The sequence below is a fragment of the Malus sylvestris genome, chromosome 16 (genome assembly GCF_916048215.2).
Source record: "Malus sylvestris chromosome 16, drMalSylv7.2, whole genome shotgun sequence".
In the NCBI taxonomy this organism is placed as follows: domain Eukaryota; kingdom Viridiplantae; phylum Streptophyta; class Magnoliopsida; order Rosales; family Rosaceae; genus Malus; species Malus sylvestris.
The window spans coordinates 32,522,180-32,537,289 of NC_062275.1; the positions used below are offsets into that span (position 1 = coordinate 32,522,180).

At 38.9% G+C, this 15,110-nt stretch overlaps 1 protein-coding gene across 5 annotated transcripts; it reads left to right on the plus strand.

Annotated features, from left to right (window-relative positions):
• Positions 1-1,154: 1,154 nt before the first annotated feature.
• LOC126607523 (regulator of nonsense transcripts 1 homolog) lies at positions 1,155-14,756 on the plus strand. 5 transcript variants are annotated; one of them, XM_050275136.1, is made up of 29 exons: positions 1,155-1,994; positions 4,385-4,636; positions 4,737-4,907; positions 5,060-5,110; positions 5,225-5,317; positions 5,442-5,537; positions 5,630-5,680; positions 5,761-5,879; positions 6,250-6,358; positions 6,604-6,726; positions 6,802-6,873; positions 7,503-7,574; positions 7,675-7,741; positions 7,814-7,956; positions 8,041-8,112; positions 8,213-8,341; positions 9,517-9,672; positions 9,821-9,934; positions 10,019-10,117; positions 10,197-10,274; positions 10,406-10,540; positions 11,060-11,134; positions 11,291-11,408; positions 11,902-12,278; positions 12,390-12,452; positions 12,540-12,611; positions 13,378-13,509; positions 13,582-13,701; positions 13,957-14,756. In XM_050275136.1, the coding sequence occupies exons 1-29, from the start codon at positions 1,473-1,475 to the stop codon at positions 14,098-14,100; spliced, it is 3,825 nt and encodes a 1,274-aa protein (XP_050131093.1). In that variant the 5' UTR covers positions 1,155-1,472; the 3' UTR covers positions 14,101-14,756. The 5 variants fall into 5 exon arrangements, with proteins under 5 accessions (XP_050131093.1, XP_050131095.1, XP_050131096.1 ...); XM_050275138.1 differs by having other exon boundaries at positions 11,291-11,402; XM_050275139.1 differs by having other exon boundaries at positions 1,156-1,994; positions 11,291-11,402; positions 11,905-12,278.
• Positions 14,757-15,110: the final 354 nt, after the last annotated feature.

Below are 15,110 nucleotides of genomic sequence, written 5' to 3' on the forward strand. Positions count from 1 at the left end.
GTAAGGAGAGGACTTGAAGGCCATCCACTTGGGTGACTACCTTGCTAACAAAAGAATGAGCTTCAAGGGTATGAAAGCTCAATCATTTTGCAAACAATCTTAGTTTACCACTCACTAGGTCTTGAATTTTATGGGACTTAGATTTGTTTTTGAGTTCATGCTTTCTTTAATTGTTAATATGTATGCATATGTTTCTTACATAATCTTAATATGTCAAAAGTTCTCTTAACCTGACGGTAATTATGCCACCTACGTAAGTCCGAGCGCTTACGTCCTCCTTACTAAAAGGAGAGCACAAGCGGAAGCGAATTCTAACAAAGTACCAAATATCAACTTTGTAGGCTAAAGCGAAGAAACAAATAATCTCAAAATAAGAACACAAAAGATAAATGTGGTTCAGTGTAAAGCCTACGGCTACGGGTGAAGCATGACAAGAAATTTCACTAAACAAAAAGAGAATGGTGTTTAACTCTCACAACCTAAATCCCACAAATTACAAACCCTAAACTAGACGAGTAGAACACCCAAAACCAATAGAGAAGATTCTCTTAAGTTGTTCTCTCTCAAACTCACAAATTGACTTTCACAAGTTTGTCACTCAAATAAACCACATCAAATAACAAACCTTAAGGCCGTATTTATAGTATAGGACTTGTACAGTGAGAATCCTAATAGGAAGTCAAATCCGAATCCTAATAGGCAAGGAATTCAAATCTTTATACTAATCAAATAGGTAAATTATCAAAACCACCAAACAAAGAATCCAAGCAAGAAGTGCGAAACTTGGCCCATATGCGACCCATAAACAAAACAGGAAATAGGAGAGTATTTTGCTACTCCTCTCGGATCGATCGCCCTGATGTCGGTACTCTTCATACACTTGTTCTCTGCTTCTGTCCGATTGTCACCGCTTCTAGATTCATATCCAACACTTTAATTTTGAGTTATTCACGACACTCGTGTGAGGCCATTGGATGTGGTGGCCCATGGTTGTGGTGTGAGAGGGAGTGCTACACAAAATGTGGCCCGTCAACGGGACAAAATCAGGATGGTGAGATAGAAGGTGATTTTTGTCTCTTGATCCGTAGAAAGAGTCGATCCGATTTGGATACTGACGAATTTCTCCTCCAAGAGACTGCACCCAGTCACCTGCCCAATCACAGTGGCGCGTCACAAATATTGCATAAACAGTTTAACCTATGGGGTACTCGCCCAAAAACAGAACTAACAAAACCCCCTCACACGCACTCTCTCTCCCCTCCTCTCTCTCTCTCTCTCTCTCTCTCTCTCCCCCCATGACGTCTACAACCATCACACCTCCCACACTCTCTCCTCTTCCGAAACCTCTTTCTTCTCTCTTCGCATTCGTTTCCTGACCGAACCCTAACCCTAACCCTAACCCCCTCTCACTCTCCTCATCTCTCTTCAATCTTATCAAAACCCTCGACAAATTTCAATTCCACATCCCAACCATGGATTCACAGCCTAACAACCTCTTTGACACGGCGTCGCAGCCCGACACCGCCAATGACGCCTACACCTTCCTCGAATTCAACACCCAAGGCGAGGACCTTGACTACCCGGAGTTCCGCGACCCGATTCGGTCCCCTGTCGCCTGGCCCACCGCTTCAAATTCCTTATCGGAACCCACTGACCGTGACCGTGGCGGGGGTGGAGACCACCAGCCTGATGCATCACCGGTTTCAGCTACCCCGGGCAGCGCCACAAAGGCTAGGGCAGGTGGGTCGGGCAGTAAGGCCGGGAATAATCAGGTGGTTGACGTCCCAACGGCTGGGATGAGTGTGCTTAACTTTGAGGACACTGGGGATGACGACAATTACGAGTTTGGAAAAGGGGATTTCACGGAACATGCGTGCCGGTACTGCGGCGTGTCGAACCCGGCGTGCGTTGTGAGGTGTAATGTGCCTTCGTGTCGAAAATGGTTCTGTAATTCAAGGGGGAACACGTCCGGCTCCCATATTGTGAATCACCTGGTAATTCACCTGGTTCGGAGTGCTATTGTTTCTGCCTTTTTATTTATATTTTGGGTTTTGCGATTATAATTTTCGGGTATGAATCCAATGGGAATTTGGGTAAGAAGTGGAAAGTACTAGTCGCAAAATGGATGCCATTGGAGGAAGTTTAGTAGTAAGAGGATGCAGAGCAATAAGTGTTTTTTGTTTTGAGAGACAAACTTGCTGATACGATGATGGGTATCACGTGTTGGCATTGCTTGTACAAAGATTGAACTTAGTTTTAGGTACATTTAGAGCTGCAATATTATAGCCCCATGATGTTTGGGTTTATTATCCCTGTTTCAAGATGTTTTTAGTTCTACATGTTGGAGTCGATGATGAAATTTTGGTTTAAACATGGTATTGGATGACAAAAGTGCACCGAGAGATAGGAAGCAATCTGGGTAAGGAGAAGGTAGATTCTGATGATTTATCTTTGTCAATTTAGTCTCTGAACACATATAAGCGGACCTTTGTGATGGGTCCAGTCAATTATTAATCATGGCACCTTATACTCATGGACTTTTTTTTTTGTTGGGTTGTAGTTTGGTTGCATGAATGATTTAACAACTTTTTGAGCTATTGAAGATTCATTTGGTTCATGTTGATGTTACAGTTAGGTTTGGCCTCATATTTTAGAATATATAAATATAGGAGTTGATTTAAATAATTTTTTGTAATAACATACGCAGTAATGTGCTCTGATATATCTATGTAAATTTATAGAGATACTTAATTATTGACACGAAAATTTGGAAGTCTTCTACTTCCCACACCACTTATTATTAAACTTCCATTAATGAAAGGCATTTGACCAGAAATTTTGGATCAATATTCCTCTGATTTGTCTGCGTGGACGTCATTGGATCTTACATACGAATGGAGTTAACGATTACATTGGTTTAATATGATTTAAGCAACCATCATTATGCTTCAGATTTTGGTGTTTACAAGACTGCATGATTTGATTTCTGATACTTCTTTTCTGCCAATCATGTGGCCGTTCTTGAGTTGATAGTACTCTTATTATTACATTGTATGATAGAGCATTAGAGTATCATTCATATCCTCCTTCAATTTATGTTAGCTCGAGTGGGATCATGGATGGGCTCCAAATAATTTTTTAAAGTTAAAATCAATGTTTTAAAAGAATGAGCCTTGAGGCGCACCTAGGCGGCCTTCGAGGCGGGGCAGTGAGGAAAACTCCTCTGCCCAGCGGGATTAAGCTTAAACTTGCCTAGGCGTGGTCGAGGTAGGCACGTGAGGTGTGGCAGGGGCCTTTTTGTTTTAAAGGTTAAGGTTTCTCACTTACAGTGAATAAACTTTTTATTTGATTGTTGATTATTCTTCTATAATGTTTGATTTTGACTCAATATGTTTGATTTTGACTCTAGATGTTTGATTTCGACTCTATATGTTTGACTTCAACTCTATTGTCGATTATATTATGTATATTAATAATTTTAGGTCCCGTGAGGCTTCGCCTCATGCCTCAAGGCTTTCGCCTAGGCGGGACTATTCATGAAACGCCTTGGCTTTGCCTTCGCCTTTTAAAATATTGGATAAATTACAAGCTAAATTAAGGAGTCATAGTTTCTATGGTCGAGTTTGATTGAATTGAAGGTTTTAATATCTAGGTGATGCCAGTAAATGTTTTGTATAATTGATGATGGCTTATTTGGGATTGCTTCTGTAGGAACTAGAAGTGCTTACACTAGAAATGCATTGAAATTTCTATTAAATATCCAAGTGCCTCCTCTAAAAGCTGTTGAAAGTGCTTCCTGGAGAAGCATCTAGCAGGTGCTTTTTCAGAAAGCCCTTCTATGATCCAGAAGCACTTCAAACAGTTTTTTTTTCCAAACGCAATCAGAAAGCTCATTTGGCTGTCAGCAAGCGCATTTATCCCGTCCAGAAGCAATCCCAATAGGCCCTAAATTACTTGGGCTTCAATTTCTTCGCTCTAGTGTAATGGGAACTTACCATAAACTGCCTCATTTGACTTCACTTCACATTGAGCAGACATAAATTTTGTAAAAATTGAACTGCTTCTTCCATTCATGTCTTTTAACTTTTTCAATCTTGAAAAATTAATCTTTGTTGATGCTTTGAACAGCCTTTTCACGTGCGAATTTTTAAGGATATGCAACCACAAATTTTCTGTTAAATATAATGAAAGTACCAGCTGTTAGAGCCTCATATCATACATAACTTTTTTTCTCAATAGCGTGCTGATTCTTAGGTGGTTGCATATGGTTGGTTCCCAAATGCAAGCTTGAAGATAAATCTTTCAATTGCTGTATACTATTAGCTGACATTATTAATAAGGGATAGACATTGCATTCTGATAACTCTTATGTTGGGTTTTGTAGGTCCGAGCCAAACACAAGGAAGTCTGTCTTCATAAAGATAGCCCATTGGGAGAAACAATCCTTGAATGCTACAACTGTGGATGTCGTAATGTATTCCTTCTGGGATTTATTTCAGCCAAGACAGAGAGTGTTGTTGTTCTTCTTTGTAGGGAACCCTGCTTAAGTGTTAATGCATTGAAGGATATGAACTGGGATCTGAGCCAGTGGTGTCCCCTGATAGATGATAGGTGTTTCTTGCAGTGGCTTGTTAAGGTTTGGTATTTCACTACTCTATCATTAGGTTAATAGTTATTTTCATCTGAGGCAATTTATGGTTTTCTGTTTAGGGGTTTTAAGATGCTGTGCTTTGCAGGTCCCGTCTGAACAGGAGCAGCTAAGGGCGCGCCAAATCAGTGCTCAACAAATAAATAAAGTAGAAGAACTTTGGAAGACCAATCCTGATGCTTCCCTTGAAGATCTCGAGAAGCCGGGTGTGGACGATGAACCCCAACCTGTGGCCTTGAAGTATGAAGATGCTTACCAGGTGAATCTGTTTGGAATTCATTGTATATGCTTTGAAATTTTGAGAAGGCTGAAATCTTGTTCATTTTATGACATAGGAAGCCTTTGGAGAATTTGCATCTTCTAAATGGATGTTTTGCTGATAAGCTGATGTTTTCCTTGTTTCTGATGCAGTATCAAAATGTGTTTGCACCACTTATTAAACTTGAAGCTGACTATGATAAAGTATGAAGACTAACCTCTGTTTTCCTTTTTCTTTTCAATTCAAAGATTTCTTATGATCCCTGTGGTACAGAACAGGCAAGTTGTTAAGTTCTTATGATCTTATTTCTGTTGTAGATGATGAAAGAATCTCAAAGTAAAGACAATGTCACAATTCGGTGGGATATTGGTCTTAACAAGAAGCGTATTGCTTATTTTGTGTTTACAAAGGTGACTATCTGCAAAAACTTTGTACAGTTTTTTTTTGGTGAATTCTTTTAGTACCATATTCATGGAGTTCGTTCTGTTCATATGTATGTATTTTGAACATTCAGTTTTTGTTTGGTTGCCACAGGAAGACAATGAATTGCGCCTTGTACCTGGTGATGAGTTGCGGCTTCGTTATTCTGGAGATGCAGCTCATCCAGCATGGCAGTCAGTGGGACATGTTGTATGCCTCCTTCCCGAAGCATTAAGATTATATATTGTATATGTGTTTTAGTTTTGTGGCACTTATTCAATAGTACTTATCTGCTGTTTCAGATCAAGTTAACTCCACAAGAAGAGGTTGCACTTGAACTTCGTGCCAGTCAGGTAGTTTTAGTGCAGCGTATATATTGTTATCTAATTCATTAAACTTGGCTGTTACTAATGTGTATTCATGTTGTGTGCAGGGTGTTCCAGTTGATCTGAACCATGGCTTCAGTGTTGACTTTGTCTGGAAGAGTACAAGTTTTGATCGGATGCAGGGAGCTATGAAAGCTTTTGCAGTGGACGAGACAAGTGTTAGTGGGTAGGTTTGCAGTGGTTTTTTTTTTTTTTTCATCCTTTCCTTTTTCCGCATCTTCTTTGCCAGACTTTTAAGTTTTAGAAAGAACAGCCTTTTGTTTCCAAAAAAATAAAAATTTGATAACATGCTTATCGTTATGCGACTTATAAGTGTTGATTCTACTTCTGTGTTATAATTCTTGTATTGCTAAATATTTTATGGAGATGACAAGCATAAATTGGTTTTTAGAGCAGATATTGCATTAGCTGTTTCAGTTTGTATTTTATTCAATGCAAGTATGTTACCTAAAATGAAAGGAAAATAAATCATGTCAGGCTGCAGCGATTTTAATGTTTTGCATTTAACTTAAGTGTTCTTTATACTATTTGTGCAGATATATTTATCATCATTTGTTAGGCCATGAAGTAGAGGTTCAAATGGTCCGTAACACATTGCCTCGCCGTTTTGGTGCACCTGGTCTTCCGGAGCTCAATGCATCTCAAGTATGATATTTTGATTTTACACTTATTGTTATCTTCTATGTTCATGATACATTGAAGAGATTTTTGTTGAAGAGCTCTGTACTTTGCTTTGTTTTCTGGCTTATCCTCTCTTTTTCTATATACTAGTTTTTCACATCAAATGCATCTCTATCCCAAGTATTTTGTAACAGCATTTTCTAGGTCCTTTTCAGGATCCTTTGTTGTAGTTGGTCTAATCTGAGTGTCTTACACTTTTGTATTGATAGGTTTTTGCTGTAAAGAGTGTCCTTCAGAAGCCTATAAGTTTGATCCAGGGTCCACCTGGCACAGGAAAAACTGTGACTTCTGCAGCAATTGTGTATCACATGGCTAAACAAGGCCAGGGACAGGTAAATAACTAACATTTGTTATTTCCTGTCCCTCTCTCTCGCCCGTGTTTTAATCACAATTTCTCTCTTTACCAGGTTTTGGTGTGTGCTCCTAGTAATGTTGCTGTAGACCAACTAGCTGAGAAGATAAGTGCAACTGGGTTGAAGGTAGAGGACTAGTGCTTGGCCTTTGCCTGCAATTATACTGACTCTAAAGTGTGTCCCATTTGTTTTTGTGGCTCTTTGAATGAATATTTAAATATCCCCTTAGTTGTGTACGCAATGTTGTGCAGATACATAAATGGATTCTGTTTCTCTTATATTTTATTAGATTGGAGAGCTTCTTATTTACCTGGGTTAAATGATGGTTTTGTTGCTCGGCTGTTTAGTAGTTTCCTTTTCTCTGAATTTTAGATTGCTCTTCTTTATGATAGATCGGTTGTTCACTGTACATGTTGTTGCTTTTTATATTAAGCTGAAATCTATATCCATCAAAGAAAAGTAATAACAAGCATCAAGAAATCAGAAAATGAGTACCTAAACGTATTTATTTCCATCTTAGAATGACTCCCTCTCAAGTATCACTTGTTCTGCTTTGTAAAGCATAGCAGTGTGTAATCTGATTTCTATTTGTTTGAAACTAGTTGGTTTACAGTTTTGTGCTGTTTATGAGATTCAGGAATTAACTCATTTTTGCATCAAACATTGCAAAAGTTTTTATGTATTATATGTCTCTTTGGTAATGGTAAGTTTCTTATGAATTTGTCCGATTTTTTCTCTTCCTTTTGGTATTTAAGGTTGTTAGACTTTGTGCAAAATCAAGGGAAGCCGTAAGTTCTCCTGTTGAGCATTTAACCCTTCATTACCAGGTTTGTATTGACTTGTTGCCTTAATTAATAATTTTTCATGTCCGGCTTTTCTTTATGTTCACTTATTTAACTGGATGCATACCGACTCTGTTCATCTCAGGTTCGTCATCTTGACATGTCAGAAAAGAGTGAACTTCACAAGCTGCAACAATTGAAGGATGAGCAAGGTCACTTCGCTTTTCTAAAACCTATGTATATTTGTCTTGAGTTGATGCTCATTAGTTCCTGAAATTTTACAGGAGAGTTGTCTAGTAATGATGAGAAAAAATATAAGGCACTGAAGCGGGCAACCGAGAGGGAGATTTCTCAGAGTGCTGATGTCATTTGTTGCACATGTGTTGGTGCTGGAGATCCTCGATTGGCCAATTTTAGGTTCCGTCAGGTTGAAATAAGTCTTAAATTAACAGTTAGTTACTATCTGTCACAACTTAAAAATAGCTTACACAAATCTATCCTCTGCTTGTAGGTACTTATTGATGAGTCGACTCAGGCTACAGAACCTGAATGCCTGATTCCTTTGGTTCTTGGGGCAAAGCAGGTACTTTGAGATCAAATATGTAGACGTTGCTAAATTTTGATTATGAGCTTGATTTTTAACAAGTTGTTGCCCGGAGTCTGATGAGAAATTTCTGTATTAGGTTGTTCTTGTTGGAGATCACTGCCAGCTTGGTCCAGTCATTATGTGCAAGAAAGCAGCTCGTGCTGGGCTTGCCCAGTCTCTTTTTGAACGCCTCGTTATACTTGGTATGAAACCAATTAGATTGCAGGTAATTGGTCCAAAGTTTTCAGTGTCTGTGCATGGGTAGCTGCGCATAGTATCATTGCTAGTGTACATTTACTTGCCTTTTTTTTTACGTTTATTTGTTTGTTTATTTATTCTTTTATGTTGGATAATCAGAGATGAAATCTGAGTTTTGTTATTTGTATCAATGTATTAAAAGGCAGAGGCGTGGGCAAGGCGTTCCATGGATAGCCCCGCCTAGGTGTGAGGCGAAGCCTTACGGGACCTTAAATAATAGGGGACTGCTGAGAAAAACAGGGAAAACAGGGGACTCTTGTGGTTTTAAAAATAAAAGAAAAACAGACTTGGCCAAAATGATGTTGCTTTGGGCCACGTCATTTAAAAAAAAATAAAGACTTGGCCTAAAGTGAACGACATCGTTTTGGACCAAGTCCTTGAAAAAAAAAATCCCTCCTCTTCTTCACGGTCGTCTTCCTCATGAAGACGCTGCACACCCTGCAACCCTAACAGAACCTTCAACTTCGATTTACCCAGACAACAGAGCATTTGACTTCGATTTTGGGTCACGGATGGATCTGGGAACGCCTGCCAACCGCCTTTGGGCGCGCCTTGGCGAGTTTTTGCCCACTCCCACTGGGCAGAGGCGTTATCACTCACATCCTGCCTCCAAAGGCGCTTAGGCGCGCCCTTAAAACACTGTTTTGTATACCCATTCATCAATAGATATGATATTGGTCTTTTCTTCTTAATGTTACAGCATGAACATTCAATTCAATATTAAAGTGTGCCAATGAAGTTGTTGCTTTACTTATCTTTATCTCTTTATTGGAAGCTTATTGCAGTTCTCAATGTATTTGCCCTTAACTCATTGTTTATTGCTTTGGAGTTTAGGTACCTGTATTTATTTTTCCCTTCTTATCACATTTTCCGTAGCTTCTGTGAGCAAATAAACTTTATTATGATTTAATTTGTTTGGATTATTCTCAACATTTAACTTGTTTGGTTCTTTTTTATTTGATTTTAATTCTTTTCTGTCATCAGTCTTGTTTCTGATTCAAATATTAAGTTGCATAGTGTAGCTATCAGTGCACCATTAAGAGGCTTATGACACTTTCTGTCTTGTTGTATGTCGTTCACAGTGAAATTGCTCTTGCTTGCATGTGTTGCAAGACTAACATATTTTGTGTGATTTAATTTTAGGTTCAATACCGAATGCATCCAGCCTTGTCAGAATTTCCATCTAACAGCTTCTACGAGGGCACACTTCAAAATGGAGTTACCATCAATGAAAGGCAATCATCGGGCATTGATTTTCCTTGGCCGGTTCCCAATCGTCCCATGTTCTTTTATGTACAGGTAACAATAAGTGCCAGTCGAATAATTTAAACCATCTAAAAGTTTGTTGCAAAGAGTTACGCTCTGTCTACTAGGTGCTTTTCTGTCGACATTTTTAGATCATATTTTCTCCGAAGACTTGTTCTGGACTCATACAGCTGTGTTATAGATGGGGCAAGAGGAGATAAGTGCTAGTGGAACATCCTATCTGAACAGAACTGAGGCTGCTAACGTTGAAAAGATTGTCACAACATTCTTGAGGAGTGGCGTAGTCCCTAGTCAGGTGAACCTACAACATTCCTTATGGGTTTAGCATTTTATATCTGGATTCCATGTTTCATTAATTTAATAAAAATACACTTTATAGATTGGAGTGATCACACCATATGAGGGACAGAGAGCTTATATTGTGAACCATATGTCGAGAAATGGTGCTCTCAGACAGCAACTTTATAAGGAAATTGAGGTAATATATTCATCACATGTAGAAGCCTTTGCTCTTGACCTATTTTGTCTATATTGCTTCATTGTTTATGTTATTACAGGTTGCCAGCGTAGATTCATTTCAAGGACGGGAAAAGGATTATATCATCCTTTCGTGTGTAAGGAGTAATGAGCATCAGGTGAGTTCATAAAACCACTTGTGTGAAGTATGCACATTTTTCTGTTATCAGTATACATTTGAATTGTTTTGTTGCTATTTCCCTGCTGCGGCGGGGGGTGAGGATTCCTGGCTAATACACCCCTTTTTCAGGGCATCGGATTCCTTAATGATCCTCGCAGGCTCAATGTTGCTCTAACACGTGCTCGATATGGTATTGTCATTCTTGGAAACCCTAAAGTTCTTAGTAAGCAGCCACTGTGGAATAGCCTGTTGACTCATTACAAGGTATTAACTGTTCTCTTTAATTTTGATATTGTTGGTGTGTGTTGACCTGTGCCTTTTGTTTTTTATTCCAGCTAATAGAAAAAGAGTTTTTCTCAAGTATTTTTTGTTATTTAACTTGACCAATTTTTTCTGCTAGATATGTATTTTTCGTTCTCGTCCTGTTTTTCTCAAGTCCTTTTAGGTCCTCTGGTTCATTGTGTTTGTAGTGTGTCCATTTATAGATAAAGTTATGTGTACTACCAAAGCAGTATAGTGAGTCGCTCAATTGTAGTTTCCAAAAGAAAGAAGTCATATTGGGAATGATTGGTGGCAGCTGGCTAATACTTGTACGGCTGGCAGCATATTTGTTACTGCTAATTAATGATGTACTGCGAATTTTGTTTATGTTTTCCTCCTGTTTATTTTATTCACCTTTTCTTCTTTCTTTGATTGTCATGTGCCCATTAAAAATGATTGTTCTGTATGGGTTGATATACAGACTTTAGCATTCCATAGTACTGACATTTTATACACCGTTAGGAACACGAGTGCTTGGTTGAGGGGCCGCTAAATAACCTGAAGCAGAGTATGGTGCAATTTCCAAAGCCTAAAAAGGTATGTCACTAGCAGAGAAGGCAAAAATTAAGTTTTCATGCTTTTTCTTTTGATGTACTCATAATTTTAATCTGTTGTGGGATTTGGATCTTAATTATGAGATCACCAATTTATGATGGATGTAAATTTGTTGTGTTTGCTCTTATGTTGACACAGATCTACAATGATCGTCGCCTATTCTATGGTGGTGGTCCTGGAGTTATCCCCAATGACAGTTATGGGTCTGTTGCCTCAGCTGGCCAAAGTGCTGATAGAAGAAGTAATCGGGGTAGGGGTATGTTAGTACTTTTATCTTTCCCTTTTTACCTTCTTTCTCCAGGAATTGTAGGATGAAGTGCATTGTTTGTTTTCTCCACGCTTTCCATTTTACTCTGATGGTGTTCTTGTTATATTTGTTTTGATATTTCTTTTACTTTTCCTATTCCACCAAATACAAAAGTAGTAGGGATGAAAAAGGGAAGAAATCTAAATGAAAAATTGAAGCCAACACTTTTAACGTAATGGTTATTGATATGTTAGTGTTTAGTATATAAACTTGGGTTCATTTGATATGGTGATTCAAATAAACGGTTTCACATGTGTTGAAATGTTAATTTTTTTCCCTTTAAAAGTTAAAAGTAATTAATCCCACAGACAAGGAAATAGATAAAATAATTAACCCCCGAGTTCTAAGTTTTAATCCAATAAATAAGTAGAAAACCTTAACTGGTCTCGTATTCTAAAATAATGATTTGTCTTTCATCCTTATAAATTGTTTATGCCAAAAGCAGGTTCTTACCTACCTCCTGGCCCACCCAATGGTACCCATAAGCCTGGTGTACATCCGGCTGGATATCCATTACCTCGGGCACCTCTTTCGCCATTTCATGGAGGACCCCTTTCTCAACCGTATGCTATTCCAACTCGTGGAGCTGTGCATGGACCAGTTGGAGCTGTTCCTCATGTCCCTCAACCTGGAAGTCGTGGTTTTGGGGCAGGACGTGGGAATGCCAGTTCTCCAATTGGCAGTCATCTTCCGCACCAGCAAGGCACACAACAAAATGTTGGGAATACGGGGTCTACCTTCAACATTCCTTCTCTTGAAAATCCAAATAGCCAACCATCTGTTGGTGGCCCCTTATCTCAACATGGATTTGTCAATAATGTTTGTACCGGCCCATTTTATCCATCTGTTTTTCTCATGTACCAATTCTCCCCTAGATCTTGTTCCCTCATCCCGCCTGATGCATGTGCTCTTCTTTGTTGTATGCAACAGATGCCAGTTCAAGGGCCAAGCCAAACGTTTCGTGATGGATTTTCCATGGCGGGCATGTCTCAGGTTTTTCTCGTACTAAACATGATGTTCGTAGTAACTTGTCATGTTGATATTCATTTTTTAATTTCATGTTTGATTTTATGTTGCCAGGAATGTTTGGGTGATGACTTTAAAAGTCAGGGATCACATGTTCCGTATAATGTTGCTGACTTCTCCACTCAGGTACGAAGTTGCGGTGCTTTTTCTTTTGTTGTATTTTTAGTGTATGCTGGGCCATACGTTATTTGTTTGTTTCTGCAGTGTATTTCTGGATTTAATTTTTGGGTAAAATATATTTTTGTTCACTGTGTTTTGACTCAAAATCACTTTTGGTCCTGTGGTTTTAAATGTATCAATATAGTCACTGTATTTCAATTTTTGTTAGCAATTTTATCACAATGCAAAGTGGATAAACCCGAGAAGTGTAAGTAGTTTTAGGAGGCATATAGCGTGGTCTTTCAGTCCCTTAGCAACATTTTCTTGAAAACAGACAGATTGTTTTCCAAAATTAAAATCTGGATTCTAACTTGTTAATTACCAGAGTTTCAAAATTGTTTTTAAATTCCTTGCAAAACCAAACACACTGACCGAAAATGAAATAGAGGCAAAGTATAGTGACCAAATATGCATTTTTAGCCTCTTTTTTTGGGCTATGCCTTAAGTGGTTTGTTGAAGGATGTTGGACAATGTTTTTCATTAATTACCTTTTTTCTTTACATTTTCGATGAATTAATTTCACATGGAAGAAGAATTCCTACATCATGCAAAAGAAAAATTGAAAGGAAAAGGTTATTTATAGGAGGATTTTCCCTTGCCCTTTTTGTGTCTGCGCTATTTACTTTCCTAATGTACTATGTTATGTAATTTAAGAACCTCTATTACTTGCAATTGCAGAATTAGTCATGTATTTGAAAAATTAAAACTGACATGATGCTAGCATGCTTGACAGGCTTCTCAAAGTGGATATGGTGTTGATTATGTTACTCAAGGAGCACAAGGTGGGTTTCCAGGGAACTTTCTGAACCAGAACTCTCAAGCTGGATATTCTCGATTTGGTACGGGGAATGACTTCATGTCTCAGGTTTGCTAGTTTCCCTTTGTTGTCGTTAAATTTTTACTGTGCTTTGGGCAATTCTCAATTGCTTTCTTACAGGACTACATGCCTCATGGATCACAAGGCCTATTTACTCAGGTGGGCTTTAATGACCCATCACAGGATGAAGCATCACAGAACCACTATGGAGTTGCAAATGCCAATCAACTTCAGTCTCAGGTTTCATTTTATACCAATGCTATTTAATAGATTGCGACGGGAAGATAAAGAAATGGGAAGTAGACATTTGGCTGTTCCGTAATTAGAAGGTCCTTTCACATTGCTCTTCAACAGAGTTTAGTGGGTTGGGTATATGACGAAAATGTGTACTGCATTCTTCCTCTGTTCTTCTTCAAGTCATATTTAGTCATATTTTGGCTTGGTGGTGGTTATCCTCGCCAGTGCTAATAGCTGATAGGTTCGACATATTTGCAGGGCTTTATGAACTCACTGTACTCTCAGCCTTTTGCCCATTACAACACACAGCCAATGAACTTGCAGGCCCCACAACAACAACAACAGCAGCAACAGCTGCAGGGTCAGACCTCCCAAAATCAGAAAATCCACTACAATGGTTAAGAGACAGTAGGGAATAATGGCTGTGATGGGTTATAGTATTTGCATTCAGCAACTCGGTTTGTGCTCTCTTGTGTGCCCAAATACAACTACCCTAAAATGCGGAAGATTTGTCGGTTGCGATCAGTGTGGCTATCTCCAGAACCTGTAGTTGAGGTGTTCTGGGTTTTGAGAATACTATCAAATAGAGTGGGCAAATGAGAATATGGGGTCTGAGCAAACAAGAGCAGCACATCCGCTGCTGAGAAAGAAAAGGATAACCCCAATATTACCTGCTTGAAGTTTTGTATTGTTCCGAAGAAAGGCAAGAAAAAGATGGTTAAGTGAAATGAGAGCATTACATGGCATGGTTTTTGGCGAAAGGGTTCTGGCACCGGAAGAGACGGAGCGCGCTATATATGCCGACTGACAGGGAAATGACCCAATTTGTTCATATACAGAAGCAGTTTTACCACAAAAAATTTGTACAGCATGCTGGGGAAAAGTCGCCTAACCCTTTCAGCTCCTGACATGTAGTTATACTCTTACATTATAATTTTGCATCGACGATGATGAAATCTGTAGCAAGTGTTTATTCAGTGCCTGTATTGCTTGGCATTGAACCCTTTACCCCGGTCAGGTGGTATATAAAAAGGCTAATGATCGGTTTGTTTCTGTTATCCGGCTTCGTTTCCCCTCGATTCCCTTTTCCCTTTTCATATTTTGTTGACAAGTCTCTGGAAAAACCAAGGAAAAGAACCACTCGACGAAAAACTAGCAAGATTCGCAGCATCCGCCCCGTCTTGTTACTATTAAAGAAAAGGAAAACTAATGAAAAGGGTTTGAAAACTTTGAGTTTTAATGATAAGGACAAAATAAAGGGTAAAGTGAATAGTACCAGAATTGATTTTTTAGTGTAAAAATATGGTTTTTCGTTAAAGTGAACAGTACCGGGTGCTTTTCGTTAAAGTTCCCTTCACTCAGGCACTCGGCGGTCCACGGCCTGAAGTCCGTTGCCGCCCAAACCGTAGTAC

What these genes read in the sequence shown, in the direction of transcription:
- LOC126607523 (XM_050275136.1), top strand. Translation starts at nt 1,473, where the DNA reads ATGGATTCACAGCCTAACAACCTCTTTGACACGGCGTCGCAGCCCGAC. An exon ending in ACAATTGAAGGATGAGCAAG is followed by an intron (nt 7,742 to 7,813) that starts GTCACTTCGCTT and finishes GAAATTTTACAG; the next exon opens with GAGAGTTGTCTAGTAATGAT. An exon ending in AACTTTATAAGGAAATTGAG is followed by an intron (nt 10,118 to 10,196) that starts GTAATATATTCA and finishes ATGTTATTACAG; the next exon opens with GTTGCCAGCGTAGATTCATT.